The sequence below is a fragment of the Dendrobates tinctorius genome, unplaced genomic scaffold (assembly GCF_039654945.1).
Source record: "Dendrobates tinctorius isolate UK_male_01 unplaced genomic scaffold, ASM3965494v1 ptg000005l, whole genome shotgun sequence".
NCBI lineage: Eukaryota > Metazoa > Chordata > Amphibia > Anura > Dendrobatidae > Dendrobates > Dendrobates tinctorius.
The window spans coordinates 28,952,326-28,968,475 of NW_027361673.1; the positions used below are offsets into that span (position 1 = coordinate 28,952,326).

The 16,150-nt window shown below is 45.7% G+C and overlaps 1 protein-coding gene across 1 annotated transcript; it reads left to right on the forward strand.

Annotated features, from left to right (window-relative positions):
* Window positions 1-836: 836 nt before the first annotated feature.
* Window positions 837-13,051, forward strand: POMGNT2 (protein O-linked mannose N-acetylglucosaminyltransferase 2 (beta 1,4-)). The gene is made up of 2 exons (XM_073569070.1): window positions 837-974; window positions 5,716-13,051. Exon 2 carries the CDS (start codon window positions 5,805-5,807, stop codon window positions 7,539-7,541), a length of 1,737 nt encoding a protein of 578 aa, XP_073425171.1. The 5' UTR covers window positions 837-974; window positions 5,716-5,804; the 3' UTR covers window positions 7,542-13,051.
* Window positions 13,052-16,150: the final 3,099 nt, after the last annotated feature.

The window sequence follows — 16,150 nt, forward strand, 5'->3', positions numbered from 1 at the left end:
CTCTGATTGATGCTGTTAACTGTTTAAATGCCACTGTCAGTCTGATAGCAGCATTTGGATCAGACGTGCTCACATTGTTCCCCAGTGATGCAAATGGAAGGCAACAATGGCTTATCATAGCCTCGGGGTTCCGATTGGTGTTCCCCATCACTATACGCTTGGCACTCCTGTGCAGCTCAGCAGACCTAGTTAAGTGATTACATGATCGCAGGTCAAAGTATCCGCAAAGGCACAGGAAAAAAAAATGCTAAATATGAAGTGTTCCAGTCACAGTCACCTTTTCCCGCCATTAAACAAATTTAAAAAATTAACTTATTGCCACATTCATAACAGAAAATCAACTCATAAAATTTGTACAGCGCTGCGGCATATGTTGGCGCTACAGAAATAAAATTATTATTATTATTCATTAACTTGTCCGGTAAAAGGTGTAAAGAGAAAAATCAAAATGCCAGAATTATGTTTTTTCAAAACTTATGTCATAAACCAGTATAAATAACACCGGCAGCTCACCACGAAAAATACAAAACCCCATGCAGCGCCATAACCAGAAAAATAAGGCTGTGTGCACACGGTGCGGATTCTGCTTTGGAATTTTCCACGCAGATTTTGCTAAATCTGCAGGTAAAATGACCTGGAGATTTCCTGCAGTTTTTGTGCGGATTTCCCCTGCAGTTTTCACCTGCAGATTTCTATAATGGAGCAGATTAAAAACTGCTGCAGAACTGCACATAAGAAGTCACATGCTGCAGTTTTAAATCTGCGCCAACAAATCTGCAGCATGTGCACAGCGCTGCTCGGAAAATCAGCACCAACTGGAGCCTGACTCCTCCCACACACGTGACTGATCACATGGTCATGGCATCATTGAAGGTCCTTAAGCTTTAGGGGCTTTCGTGTGACATCTTCAGAGGTCTTTCAGCCGCTAGGAGCTGCAGTATGAGGAGGACGGTGTGAACGCGGCCACATCGCAGGTAATAGCAGCGTGCGCTTCATGAGCCTCAGAGACGCAGCGATGCTGACACGTGACACACGGAGACCTGGCTCTGAGGCAGCTGGAGCCTCCTACACATGGACAGATCACATGGGCGTGACGTCATCACAGGTCCTGTAGCCTGTTGTGATCCTGCATCTGAAGTCAGCAAGGGCCTTTAACCCATTATGTCCCTGCACCTCTAGCCTGCTGGCATCTAGTATCTACCAATAATCCTAAGTGCTCGCTGCCCAGTGCAGCTGTCATGTGGCAGCATTCTCACTACCGCACATGTGTCCTAAATAAAGGACTCTAAAGGGTGAAGTATGCCCATAATTAACACTCGGGTCACACGTCGCAGCTGTGTGTCATCTGGCAAAACTGCATAAATGTTACCAGGAATTGTGCCGCTTTCCAGTGCAGTTATTGGATGCGGTATTTACCAGTGAAGCCTTTTGATTGATAGTAAGGCTCTGTGCACACGCTGCAGATCCGCAGCAGTTTGTGCTGCGTTGTACAGTACCATTAAAATCAATGAAAAACAAAAAACCCTGTGCACATGCTGCGGATTTGCTGCAGTTTCTAATCCGCAGCATGTCAATTCTTTGTGCGGATTCCGCAGCGGTTTTCCACCTGCTCCATTGTACATGTGTCAAGCCACAGGGCAAAACCGCAGGTCTTTTGACCTGCGGATTTACCTACGGATTTTGCAAAATCCATGCGGAAAAATCTGCAGCACAATCTGCAACGTGTGTACTTACCCTAATTCGTAGTGTATGTGGGCATACTGTACCAATGGTTTATCAGGTGTACTGTACCCATGGTTTACCGGGAGTACTGTACCCGTGGTTTACTCGGTGTACTGTGCCCGTGGTTTACTGGGTCACACTGTACCTGTGGTTTACTGGTCGCACTGTACCCAAGGTTTACTGGTCGCACTGTACCCGAGGTTTATTGGTCGCACTGTACCCGAGGTTTACTGGACGCACTGTACCCGAGGTTTACTGGACGCACTGTACCCGAGGTTTACTGGTCGCACTGTACCCGAGGTTTATTGGTCGCACTGTACCCGAGGTTTACTGGACGCACTGTACCCGAGGTTTACTGGTCGCACTGTACCCGAGGTTTACTGGTCGCACTGTACCCGAGGTTTATTGGTCGCACTGTACCCGAGGTTTATTGGTCGCACTGTACCCGAGGTTTACTGGACGCACTGTACCCGAGGTTTACTGGACGCACTGTACCCGAGGTTTACTGGACGCACTGTACCCGAGGTTTACTGGACGCACTGTACCTGTGTTTTTCTGGTCGCACTGTAACCGAGGTTTACTGGTCGTACTGTACCCATGTTTTACTGGTCGCAATGTACCCGTGGTTTATTGGTCGCACTGTACCCGAGGTTTACTGGTCGCACTGTACCCGAGGTTTACTGGTCGCACTGTACCCGAGGTTTACTGGACGCACTGTACCCGAGGTTTACTGGACGCACTGTACCCGAGGTTTACTGGACGCACTGTACCCGAGGTTTATTGGTCGCACTGTACCCGAGGTTTATTGGTCGCACTGTACCCGAGGTTTACTGGACGCACTGTACCCGAGGTTTATTGGACGCACTGTACCCGAGGTTTATTGGTCGCACTGTACCCGAGGTTTATTGGTCGCACTGTACCCGAGGTTTATTGGTCGCACTGTACCCGAGGTTTACTGGACGCACTGTACCCGAGGTTTACTGGACGCACTGTACCCGAGGTTTACTGGACGCACTGTACCCGAGGTTTACTGGACGCACTGTACCCGAGGTTTACTGGACGCACTGTACCTGTGTTTTTCTGGTCGCACTGTAACCGAGGTTTACTGGTCGTACTGTACCCATGTTTTACTGGTCGTACTGTACCCGTGGTTTATTGGTCGCACTGTACCCGAGGTTTACTGGACGCACAGTACCTGTGTTTTTCTGGTCGCACTGTAACCGAGGTTTACTGGTCGTACTGTACCCATGTTTTACTGGTCGCAATGTACCCGAGGTTTACTGGTCGCACTGTACCCGAGGTTTACTGGTCGCACTGTACCCGAGGTTTACTGGACGCACTGTACCCGAGGTTTACTGGACGCACTGTACCCGAGGTTTACTGGACGCACTGTACCCGAGGTTTACTGGACGCACTGTACCTGTGTTTTTCTGGTCGCACTGTAACCGAGGTTTATTGGTCGCACTGTACCCATGTTTTACTGGTTTCAATGTACCCGTGGTTTATTGGTTCCATTGTACCCGTGGTTTACTGGTCACACTGTACCCGTGATTTAGCATGCCAATCACAGGGATCATCGACTAAATAATGAAAAAGTCTTTATTAAAGTGACAACACTGCATAATTAAAAACATGCATTAATGCATATGCATTAAAAAATGCATATAGCAAAAAGAAACCCACACACACAGTGGCCCACAATAGCGCCGTGCCCTTGTCAGACCCCAATAAACAGTAATGCTTCCTAGCTACATCATGAACATATTAATTCATGCTAATGTGGCCAATTAAATAGGACACATGAATGTGATGAAACCCAAAAGAGGTGGACAGGCTGATACCATGCAAGTAAAACTGTACAGTAAACAGGTATTACATCCAAACCAATATGTGCCCATCCAAATAAATGAAGAGAATACAATGGCCAAATAATGCCAACTATCAAGGAGTATGGTGTAGCAATATACTCTCCCAGGACCCAGGATGAGCTTGAAAAGCAGTTGCAATGGCCCAAAGAAGGATCTAAAAACCTGGTTTCTTCACTGCCTCTGAAGAAGCCAGGTTTTCTGGTGACACGCATTGGGCATACCTGCGCCCTTGCCTCCGCCACTCTTCTCACCCACAGTACTATTTGTACTCCCGACAGGATTCTTTCCGTGTGGGTGATTCTCTGCCCAGGTCCAGGTAGTATGAGAATTTAATGTAATACCTGTTTACTGTACAGTTTTACTTGCATGGTATCAGCCTGTCCACCTCTTTTGGGTTTCATCACATTCATTTGCCCTATTTGATTGGCCACATTAGCATGAATTAATATGTTCATGGTGTAGCTAGGAAGCATTCCTGTTTATTGGGGTCTGACAAGGGCACGGCCCTATTGTGAGCCACTATGTGTGTGTTTCTTTTTTGCTATATGCATTTTTAACTGTGTTTAATTATGCAGTGTTGTCACTTTAATAAAGATTTTTTTCATTATTTATTCAGTGATCCCTGTAATTTGCATGCTACGCTTTCTTTTTTGGTTCATAAATTTCCTTGGCATGTAATGGGAGATCCCTATTAGTGGTGCTCTCCAGTTCCCTTTCTTGTTGTACGCATAGTTTACTTGCGTACTGTACCAGTAGTTTACTGGACACACTGTACCCTTAGTATACTGGATGTACTGTACCCATGGTTTTCTGGGAATATTGTGCCCGTGGATTACTGGGCGCACTGTACCCCTGGTTTGGGCGTATTATGCCCATAGTTTACGGGGTGTACTGTACCTGTGGTTTACTGGGGGTTCTGTACCCGTGGTTTACTGGACTCACTGTACCTGTGGTTTACTGGGTGTACTGTACCGGGGTTTACTAAGCACACTGTACCTGTGGCTCACTGGGCGTACTGTACCAGGAGTTTACTGGACACACTGTACCAGTGGTTTAATGGGCGTACTGTACCCGACTGGGTGTACTGTACCAGAGTTTTACTGGATGCGCTGTACCTGTGGTTTACTGGGCACTCTGCACCCGCGGTTTACTGGACTCACTGTACCTGTGGTTTACTGGGTGTACTGTACCGGGGTTTACTAAGCACACTGTACCTGTGGCTCACTGGGCGTACTGTACCAGGGGTTTACTGGACACACTGTACCAGTGGTTTAATGGGCGTACTGTACCCGACTGGGTGTACTGTACCAGAGTTTTACTGGATGCGCTGTACCTGTGGTTTACTGGGCACTCTGCACCCGCGGTTTACTGGGCGCACTGTACCTGTGGTTTATTGGGCGGAACATACCTGGGGTTTACTGGGTGCACTGTAACCATGGTTTACTGGGTACACTGTGCCCGTGGTTTACTGGACGCACTGTAACCGTAGTTTACTGGGCATATTGTACTTATGGTTAACTGGACATATTGTGCCCGTGGTTTACTGGGCGTACTGTACCTTTGGTTTACTGAACATATTATGCCCGTGGTTTACTGGGCTCACTGTGCTAGTGGTTTACTGGGAGTATTGTGCCCGTGGGTTACTGGGTGCACTGTACCAGGGATTTACTGGGCGTACTGTACCCGTGGTTTGCTGAGCTCACTGTACCTGGAGTTTACTGGGCGTATTGCGCCCGTGGTTTACTTGGCACACTGTACCCGTAATTTACTGTACACATTGTACCTGTGGTTTACTGGGCGCACAGTCCCTGTGGTTTACTGGGCACACTGTACCCGTGGTTTACTGGGCGTACTGTTCCCGTGGTTTACTGGGCGTACTGTACCCGTGGTTTACTGGCAATGATTGGAGTGGAGGTGTGCATGCTGGACCTCTGCTCCATGCACAGCCCAAATACGGATAAAGAGGGACAAAGAGGTACAACCCTCAGCAGAGTGCCAGAGTCACTTTATTGCAGCAGTCAGTATGCCAGTCCCTATAGTTATTGAGATAGTTTTTACGATAATGTACATTGCATTAGACCACCATGTTTCCTTTGGCTGATAATGTCCTTTTCTTCTTTCTCAGGTTTCCTCGACTATGTTAAGGTGGACAAATGAGGACTGTGACTCCTATTAGGCTTCCATCTGGATATCTTTACCCAGCACATCTGCAGAATGAACATATCCGCTGTGTTTAATGCTCTGCTTGTGTCTGTCCTGGCTGCAGTGTTGTGGAAATATGTCAAGTTATGGGAACAGTTTTCTGTCATTGAGGAGGAGTTGGACCTTACGCGTCAATCCCAGGAGCTGTCACAGGTCCGCATAGACTATCAGGCAGCTCTATATGCTCTTGTGGAAGATGGCACCAAAATGGTTTGTACGGGTAGGATGCACACAGATCGCGTGTGTCGTTTTGAGTCGCTTTGTTACTCTACAGAGGCGGAGGAGTTTGTGTTTTTTCATAGTAACTCGTCCATCATGTTGCCCAGCTTGGGTTCTAGACGCTTCCAGCCTGCACTGCTAGATCTCTCTTCAGTGGATGACCACAATACACAATATTTCAACTTCATTGAGCTTCCAGCTGCTGCCCTGAAATTTATGCCCAAGCCGGTGTTTGTGCCAGATGTTGCCCTCATAATGAACAGGTTTAATCCAGATAACCTCATGCATGTGTTTCATGATGACCTTCTGCCCATATTCTACACCATGCAGCAGTTCCCGGACCTAGACCTGGACTCTCGTCTGTTTTTTATGGAGGGATGGGTGGAAGGTTCTCACTTCGACCTGTACAAGCTTATGAGCAACAAGCTGCCTCTCTTTAAAGAGCAGCTAAAGACTTTAGGTAGGCTGCTATGTTTCACCAAGTCTTATGTTGGGTTAACAAAAATCACCACATGGTATCAGTATGGCTTTGTCCAACCACAGGGTCCAAAGGCCAATATACTCGTGTCTGGTAATGAAATTAGGCACTTTGCTAAATTCATATTGGGAAAACTTAATATTAGCACTGAGCAAAGTGCATCTGAAGACTATATAGTTCTCTTCAGCCGAACAATGGATCGACTAATTGTAAATGAGGCCGAGTTACTCCTGGCTCTTGCTCAGGAATTTCAGATGAAAACTATCACAGTGTCTTTAGAGGACCACACTTTTACAGACATTGTGCGTTTGATCAGTAATGCTTCCATGCTTGTCTGTATGCACGGAGCACAGTTAGTTATGTCTCTCTTTCTGCCAAAAGGGGCTGCTGTGGTCGAACTCTTCCCTTATGGTGTAAACCCAGATCATTACACACCATACAAAACTCTGGCAACTCTTCCTGGCATGGAACTCCAGTATGTTGCCTGGCAAAATAAAGAAATAGCAAACACAATCACGTATCCTGAAAGGCCATGGGAGCAAGGTGGCATTATCCATCTAGATGCCAGTGAACAAGAGCGTATAAAAAAAAGCAAGGAAGTGCCGCGACATCTTTGCTGCCGTAATCCAGAGTGGCTTTTCCGTATTTACCAGGACACTAAGGTTGACGTACCATCTCTTATTCAAGCTATAAGAAGCGTTGTGAAAACTAAGCCTGGTACTAAGAAGCAGAAGTGGGCAAATGGATTATATCCGGGGAAGGTAAGGGAATCCAGATGCCAGGCTTCAAGCTCTGAAGCAAGCCTAACAAAGCTGTCTGTGACCTGGCAGATCCCGTGGAATCTTAAATATTTGAAAGTGAGAGATGTTAAATATGAAGTATGGATCCAGGAGCAAGGAGAAAACACGTATATGCCTTACATGTTATCTTACCAAAACCACACATTTTCTGAAAACATTAAACCATCAACGACCTACTTGGTTTGGATTCGGTGCGTATTTAACAAAACACTACTTGGACCATTTGCAGACGTCTTGGTGTGCAAAACCTAACACTAAACTATTTATCTACTATTTATGTCCATCCATTACTAGGCAAGTTTTAAATGCATTGCCGCCGAGAAAGTCAGATTTGCTGCACAATCCACAGTCTGGATTTTGTATGTGTAGAATCGTTTTTGTAAAAGACAAGATACAAAACTTCTGTCTGGTAAATTTATTCCATGTATCACAATGATTGGAAGATTTGTACTCCGTAAGGGATAATCCTATGGTGAAAAACTGCTGTATGACCACGATGTATATAGCGTAATCATAATTTATATTCGTTTTTCTAGAGACGGCTTCTACAGCGTATTTGCTATTTTGTGGATCGTGAACTATATTTCATTGTATGTTAATTTATTTTTAGGAAGAAAAAAGGATGCACATAAGCCAGTTAGACAAGGGACATTCATGGGACTGAGGAAGGACTATGATGTCTAGACTTGTCGCGGACCTCCTGAATTAACCTCAACAGCCTCATATATGACTATGAGGTTATTCAGGTTGAGTCAGAAGACCACCAGCCAGTCCAGATGATATAACTGGTCTAAGAATGTTGGATGTATAAAACTGGCCTTAAAGGGGCTATCTCCAGTAGTCTCATAGACAATACATGGAGAGGAGGCGAACATGTGCAGCCATTGCTTCATTCTAGCAGGACATTTCTCATCCTCTTAGCCAGGATTTGTTTCGGGGTCCTAGCGATCAGTAAGTTGTCACCTATCCTATGGATCGGTGATAATTTGCCAAGATGGGAATAAGCCTTTTAGTTAGAGGTTATATTTACATTTGGACATTAATATATACATGTTGTCTGTGGATTTTGCAAATTCATTGCTTCACTACTCATGCATTTCTCCATTTACTGCATTTATACATATGCTGGTTGTTATTGGGGTCACAGACAAAACCCTAACTACTAAGAAGAGCTCCAATAAAGAGTTATTAGTTGCTTCTCTATATTACTGTATAGGTCTGTGGTAGAGGCTCAACTGAGATAACAAGTCATTAGAGCACTCTGTTGTGCAGATGTTGATCCAGTGAGCATGCTGGGAGATTCCAGCTCCAATACTTGGGAAATTTTGAGTGCAGTAACCAGGGCTGTTGAGTTGGGAAGCCAAACCTCTGACTACTCAATTTCCCTGACTCCGACCCCACAGCATTGGTCACTACTGAGCCTGTACATAAAGTGCAGCACAGATTCATCTCCACAGCACTGCCTCACTGAGCCTGTACATAAAGTGCAGCACAGATTCATCTCCACAGCACTGCCCCACTACTGAGCCTGTACATAAAGTGCAGCACAGATTCATCTCCACAGCACTGCCCCACTACTGAGCCTGTACATAAAGTGCAGCACAGATTCATGTCCACAGCCCTGCCTTACTACTAAGCATGTGCATAAAGTGCAGCAGAGATTCATCTCCACAGCACTGCCTCACTAGTGAGCATGTGCATAAAGTGCAGCACAGATTCATCTCCACAGCACTGCCTCACTACTGAGCATGTACATAAAGTGCAGCACAGATTCATCTCCACAACACTGCCTCACTACTGAACATGTACATAAAGTGCAGCACAGATTCATCTCCACAGCACTGCCTCACTACTGAACATGTACATAAAGTGCAGCACAGATTCATCTCCAGAGCACTGGTCACGGCTGAGCATGTACCTAAAGTGCAGCACAGATTCATCTCCACAGCACTGCCCCACTACTGAGCCTGTACATAAAGTGCAGCACAGATTCATGTCCACAGCCCTGCCTTACTACTAAGCATGTGCATAAAGTGCAGCAGAGATTCATCTCCACAGCACTGCCTCACTAGTGAGCATGTGCATAAAGTGCAGCACAGATTCATCTCCACAGCACTGCCTCACTACTGAGCATGTACATAAAGTGCAGCACAGATTCATCTCCACAACACTGCCTCACTACTGAACATGTACATAAAGTGCAGCACAGATTCATCTCCAGAGCACTGGTCACGGCTGAGCATGTACCTAAAGTGCAGCACAGATTCATCTCCACAGCACTGCCTCACTACTGAGCATGTGCATAAAGTGCAGCACAGATTCATCTCCATAGCACTGGTCACTATTGAGCATGTACATAAAGTACAGCACACATTCATCTCCACAGCACTGCCTCACTACTGAGCATGTGCATAAAGTGCAGCACAGATTCATGTCCACAGCCCTGCCTTACTACTAAGCATGTGCATAAAGTGCAGCACAGATTCATCTCCACAGCACTGCCTCACTAGTGAGCATGTGCATAAAGTGCAGCACAGATTCATCTCCACAGTGCTGCCTCACTACTGAGCAAGTGCATAAAGTGCAGCACAGATTCATCTCCACAGCACTGCCTCACTAGTGAGCATGTGCATAAAGTGCAGCACAGATTCATCTCCACAACACTGCCTCACTACTGAGGATGTGCATAAAGTGCAGCACAGATTCATGTCCACAGCCCTGCCTCACTACTGAGGATGTGCATAAAGTGCAGCACAGATTCATCTCCATAGCATTGCCTCACTAGTGAGCATGTGCATAAAGTGCAGCACAGATTCATTTCCACAGTACTGCCTCACTACTGAGCAAGTGCATAAAGTGCAGCACAGATTCATCTCCACAACACTGCCTCACTACTGAGGATGTGCATAAAGTGCAGCACAGATTCATGTCCACAGCCCTGCCTCACTACTGAGGATGTGCATAAAGTGCAGCACAGATTCATCTCCATAGCATTGCCTCACTAGTGAGCATGTGCATAAAGTGCAGCACAGATTCATTTCCACAGTACTGCCTCACTACTGAGCATGTACATAAAGTGCAGCACAGATTCATCTCCACAACACTGCCTCACTACTGAACATGTACATAAAGTGCAGCACAGATTCATCTCCACAGCACTGCCTCACTACTGAACATGTACATAAAGTGCAGCACAGATTCATCTCCAGAGCACTGGTCACGGCTGAGCATGTACCTAAAGTGCAGCACAGATTCATCTCCACAGCACTGCCTCACTACTGAGCATGTGCATAAAGTGCAGCACAGATTCATCTCCATAGCACTGGTCACTATTGAGCATGTACATAAAGTACAGCACACATTCATCTCCACAGCACTGCCTCACTACTGAGCATGTGCATAAAGTGCAGCACAGATTCATGTCCACAGCCCTGCCTTACTACTAAGCATGTGCATAAAGTGCAGCACAGATTCATCTCCACAGCACTGCCTCACTAGTGAGCATGTGCATAAAGTGCAGCACAGATTCATCTCCACAGTGCTGCCTCACTACTGAGCAAGTGCATAAAGTGCAGCACAGATTCATCTCCACAACACTGCCTCACTACTGAGGATGTGCATAAAGTGCAGCACAGATTCATGTCCACAGCCCTGCCTCACTACTGAGGATGTGCATAAAGTGCAGCACAGATTCATCTCCATAGCATTGCCTCACTAGTGAGCATGTGCATAAAGTGCAGCACAGATTCATTTCCACAGTACTGCCTCACTACTGAGCAAGTGCATAAAGTGCAGCACAGATTCATCTCCAGAACACTGCCTCACTACTGAGGATGTGCATAAAGTGCAGCACAGATTCATGTGCACAGCCCTGCCTCACTACTGAGGATGTGCATAAAGTGCAGCACAGATTCATCTCCATAGCACTGCCTCACTACTGAGCATGTGCTTAAAGTGCAGCACAGATTCATCTCCACAGCACTGCCTCACTACTGAGCATGTACATAAAGTGCAGCACAGATTCATCTCCACAGCACTGGTCACTACTGAGCATGTACATAAAGTACAGCACAGATTCATCTCCACAGCACTGCCTCACTACTGAGCATGTGCATAAAGTGCAGCACAGATTCATCTCCACAGCACTGCCTCACTACTGAGCCTGTACATAAAGAGCAGCACAGATTCATCTCCAGAGCACTGCCTCACTACTGAGCATGTACATAAAGTGCAGCACAGATTCATCTCCCCAGCACTGGTCACTACTGAGCCTGTACATAATAAAGTGCAGCACAGATTCATCTCCACAGCACTGCCTCACTACTGAGCATGTGCATAAAGTGCAGCACAGATTCATCTCCACAGCCCTGCCTCACTAATGAGCCTGTACATAAAGTGCAGCACATATTCATCTCCACATCACTGTCTCACTACTGAGCATGTACATAAAGTGCAGTACAGATTCATCTCTACAGCACTGCCTCACTACTGAGCATATACATAAAGTGCAGCACATATTCATCTCCACATCACTGTCTCACTACTGAACATGTACATAAAGTGCAGCACAGATTCATCTCCACAGCACTGCCTCACTACTGAGGATGTGCATAAAGTGCAGCACAGATTCATGTCCACAGCCCTGCCTTACTACTAAGCATGTGCATAAAGTGCAGCACAGATTCATCTCCACAGCACTGCCTCACTAGTGAGCATGTGCATAAAGTGCAGCACAGATTCATCTCCACAGCACTGCCTCACTACTGAGCATGTGCATAAAGTGCAGCACAGATTCATCTCCACAGTACTGCCTCACTACTGAGCATGTACATAAAGTACAGCACACATTCATCTCCACAGCACTGCCTCACTACTGAGCATGTGCATAAAGTGCAGCACAGATTCATCTCCACAGCACTGCCTCACTACTGAGCATGTACATAAAGTGCAGCACAGATTCATCTCCACATCCCTGTCTCACTACTGAGCATGTACATAAAGTGCAGCACAGATTCATCTCCACAGCACTGCCTCACTACTGAGCATGTACATAAAGTGCAGCACAGATCCATCTCCACATCACTGTCTCACTACTGAGCATGTACATAAAGTGCAGCACAGATTCATTTCCACAGCACTGCCTCACTACTGAGCATGTACATAAAGTGCAGCACAGATCCATCTCCACAGCACTGCCTCACTACTGAGCCTGTACATAAAGTGCAGCACAGATTCATCTCCACAGCACTGCCTCACTACTGAGCCTGTACATAAAGGGCAGCACATATTCATCTCCACATCACTCACTACTGAGCATGTACATAAAGTGCAACACAGATTCATCTCCACAGCAGTGCCCCACTACTGAGCCTGTACATAAAGTGCAGCACAGATTCATCTCCGATAAAAGTTGAGATCTTTAGATCAGGAACAGAACAGACATTTCATAACTTTCCAAAATTCTTATGGAAATACTTACTGTACATCCTGCATTGTACTGCGCTACCAATTTATTATATATTTTAGTAGTCGGAGTCAGTCCATTTTAAATCGATTCCACCTAAATTGACTCTGACTCCACAGCCCTGGCAGTAGCATAATAATATTTAAACTATATATATAGACCGTGAAGAAGGCGGGTTCTACCGCTGAAACGCCTTGTCCTATCTGCACGACTTTCCTGCTTTATTGCTGTTTTGAACTGCTTGGACCATTACATTTTAATGGATTTATGAATAAAAAGAAAAAAATTTTTAACAGCATCCTGGATTGCTCACGTTATTGCTGGACTTTGCTTTGTCGTTGTTCACATTTGTATGGATGGACTCCTACATCCAGATCCGGGCACAACGGAGTTAACCAGGTCAGCTGAGGTTCCAGGTGGTTCACAGGAGTGAGCTGGTCTACATTGTTGGATTTATATATATATATATTTTTTTTTTTTTTAAAGGGTTGGTCACTACTTCTTATTCTATTCTCTAGTCCCGGCCAGCAATATCCGAGGAGTAAGGGTGCGACCCCTGACATCCACGCCAATTAACTGTTACTGGCAGCGGCCGGAAGTTCTCAGCTGCTGCCGGAACACAGCAGGTCCGTCATTTATATAGTGGCTGTGGCCAGGTACTGTAGATCTGCGGTGTATCTACAGTACCCTGCGGCAGCTATTATAGTTTTGACGTAGTTTCTCCATCTGAAAATTTTTGGCTGCTGCTGGTAACATCTGATTGTCGGGAGTGCCAGGTGTATCATCCCACCGACCAGATATTAATGGCCTATCCTATGGAAACCCTGTGGTTGAGCTGAACTGAATTAAGATGCCATAGGACACTATGATTACGTAAGTATACTACAGGTATCTGAAACTGACCTAGTTGAAAATCGCTTACATTTTAATCCAACAGTCATGCTACTACTTCTGCGATGAATAGGTTCGCATGATATTATATGCATCTGAAAATTAAAAGTGTATTTTTTCAAAACTTTGACATTTTAGCAGTTATTCTTGTTACCTTGTGTGTTCTATCTGTGATTATATAAGATTATATAGTTAGAATATAATTTATAAATTACAAAAATTCATATTCTGTCAAGTAGCTATTATAACGTATCTCTTGTGTTCATTTCTAAATGTCTTTGTTCGTCAGTAGGCTATTCATACACTCTACTCTATTTTACTATAAAATTGTTTTTATATGGCTTTAGACCATTATAAAATGTACATATGACGTGTCTGGGATCCCATCGATCTCTAGAACAGGTGTCCCAAGTCCCCATCCCCTCAAAACATGACCACTGCTTCCATCTGCCATTTAGCAGAAGGGTGCAGATATTAAATGGTGACATGGTTGCTGCCATATTCTTTTGCAGTTCCCCCTTCTCCTCCAAATGATGTTGGTTACTTAGGTCTGTTCACAGACAAGACTCAAGTGTCCAATTCACTGACAGTAGGAACCAGAAAGAAGAAGATATTGAGCTCCCAATCATGAAGTCTTTAGCAGTTATGGAAAATGTAAAGGTCTAAGGCCTGTTTCACACATCCGTTTATCATCATCAGTCAAAATCCGCCATTTTGGAAAAAAAACGGATCCGCCATTTTTCTTTGCGGATCCGTTTTTTCCCCCATTGACTTTCATTATCGGCAGATTTTGACTGATGGCTGTCCATAGCGTCCGCATTTTTGCGGATCCGCCAATATTTTGGCGTCCGCTGACCTGGCCGGAAGGACCCTGCAACGTTTTTTCTATCTCCGGATCCGCTATTTTCTATTTTAACTCGCTATTCTGTCTGGCTGCTGGATGAAAATCTCTATCGCGATCTCTGGCCCCTTTTCTCACATCGCGCGATCTCCATGCTCTCACCCACATCCCGCGAGATGATCGCTCACCGCAGATCACCGCTCACTACATCCGCCGGTATTAATTTTTTTTTTTTTCCCCAGGCGCGGCTCCTTTAAATTTTTAACATCGGCAGATCCGTACATCCGCCGATCCGCTGACCCCCGTTTCTGTCAGTCCGCCTGCGGATCCGTTTTCCACTATTTTGGCGGATTGAGACTGACAGAAAAGACTGATGTGTGAAACAGGCCTAAGGTGGAATGATTGGTGGCTAAACAGAATGACATACAGAGTAGGTAATGAAAGATTGTAATTGGAGTTGGTGTGAATCGATTTGCAGGACCAAATTCAACTGTCAGTAATCTGAGCCACCCTACCTCCCTGCATCCATAGCTCTTCATGAGCTCCTTTGTACCCAGAAACCCAGTGCTCCAAGGCCTACAATTCTAACCACTGAGCCACCATGCTGACCATGAATTGCTGTGGATTTACTGTTCTGGTTTCTGGAGGGGCCTAGTATCCATCCCCTCCATAATGTTATATTATTGTCAGTTGAAAAGGCCCTGGTTTTCACAAGGAAATGTGCTGCTTAATTTTTATGCCTACAAAAAAAGATGTAATCAAAGAAAAAGTGTTTTCTATTGTTTCATTGATGGCATTTTTACGATAAGGAATGATCAAGAATTAACAATGAACAAAGTGAACAATTGTATGGCAATCCTCTCCCTGGTCTAATAAAGGAGTTCTCCAAGGATGTGATAAAAATGGCCACTATCACATAATGTATGTAAAACTGTAACCCATCCTAGTCGTGAAAAAACACATCCAGACATGTCTGAATGAAAAGGAGCAACATCATGCACATGTGGCGTCCCTGAGGGTTCAGTCACCACAGAGGTACTGCACCTCCTCCTGAGGTGTGGTACCCCACCATTCAGGTAAGGTGGAGACTCCTGACCACGCTCCAACACCTGCATCCCACACAACACAGTAGTGTAGCAAAGCACCCTTTGGTGGCTCCCTGTGTGGAACACGAAGCGTGCTGGGAGGAGGGTGGAGTTTGGTTAGCATCAAAAGAGCGGGAAGAGTTTAGGATTTAGTCAGTCAGTCAGTCTGACAGAGTGAGAGGAGGAGTGAAGATCCCCTGAGTGGGATGGATGAAGGAAGTGCTGCAGCCGACCTCAGTGACTTGGGTCCTCTGTCACAGGAAAGGAACATTGATAGAAAGCCTGACTCCATAAGAAAGAAGGATTTGTATGGAACGTGAGGAGAGGAGGACTAAGGAATAGGGTTAGAGGAGAACCCTTCCCAAGTTCACAGCGCAAGGCCGGGGTCTTGCAAATATAAAAAGAGAGAAGCCAGCGCTGCCGATGGTCAGAACGCATAACATGAAGTGCAATGCTTATTGCGTTGTGACTGACCACCACTGTTGCCGTGCGCGCTGGGTTATGTTCGCCATTTTCGCAGTATTCATTGTGATGGATCTAGGCTGCTGTGCACACACACAGCAGCCCCGCCCTGCCCCAG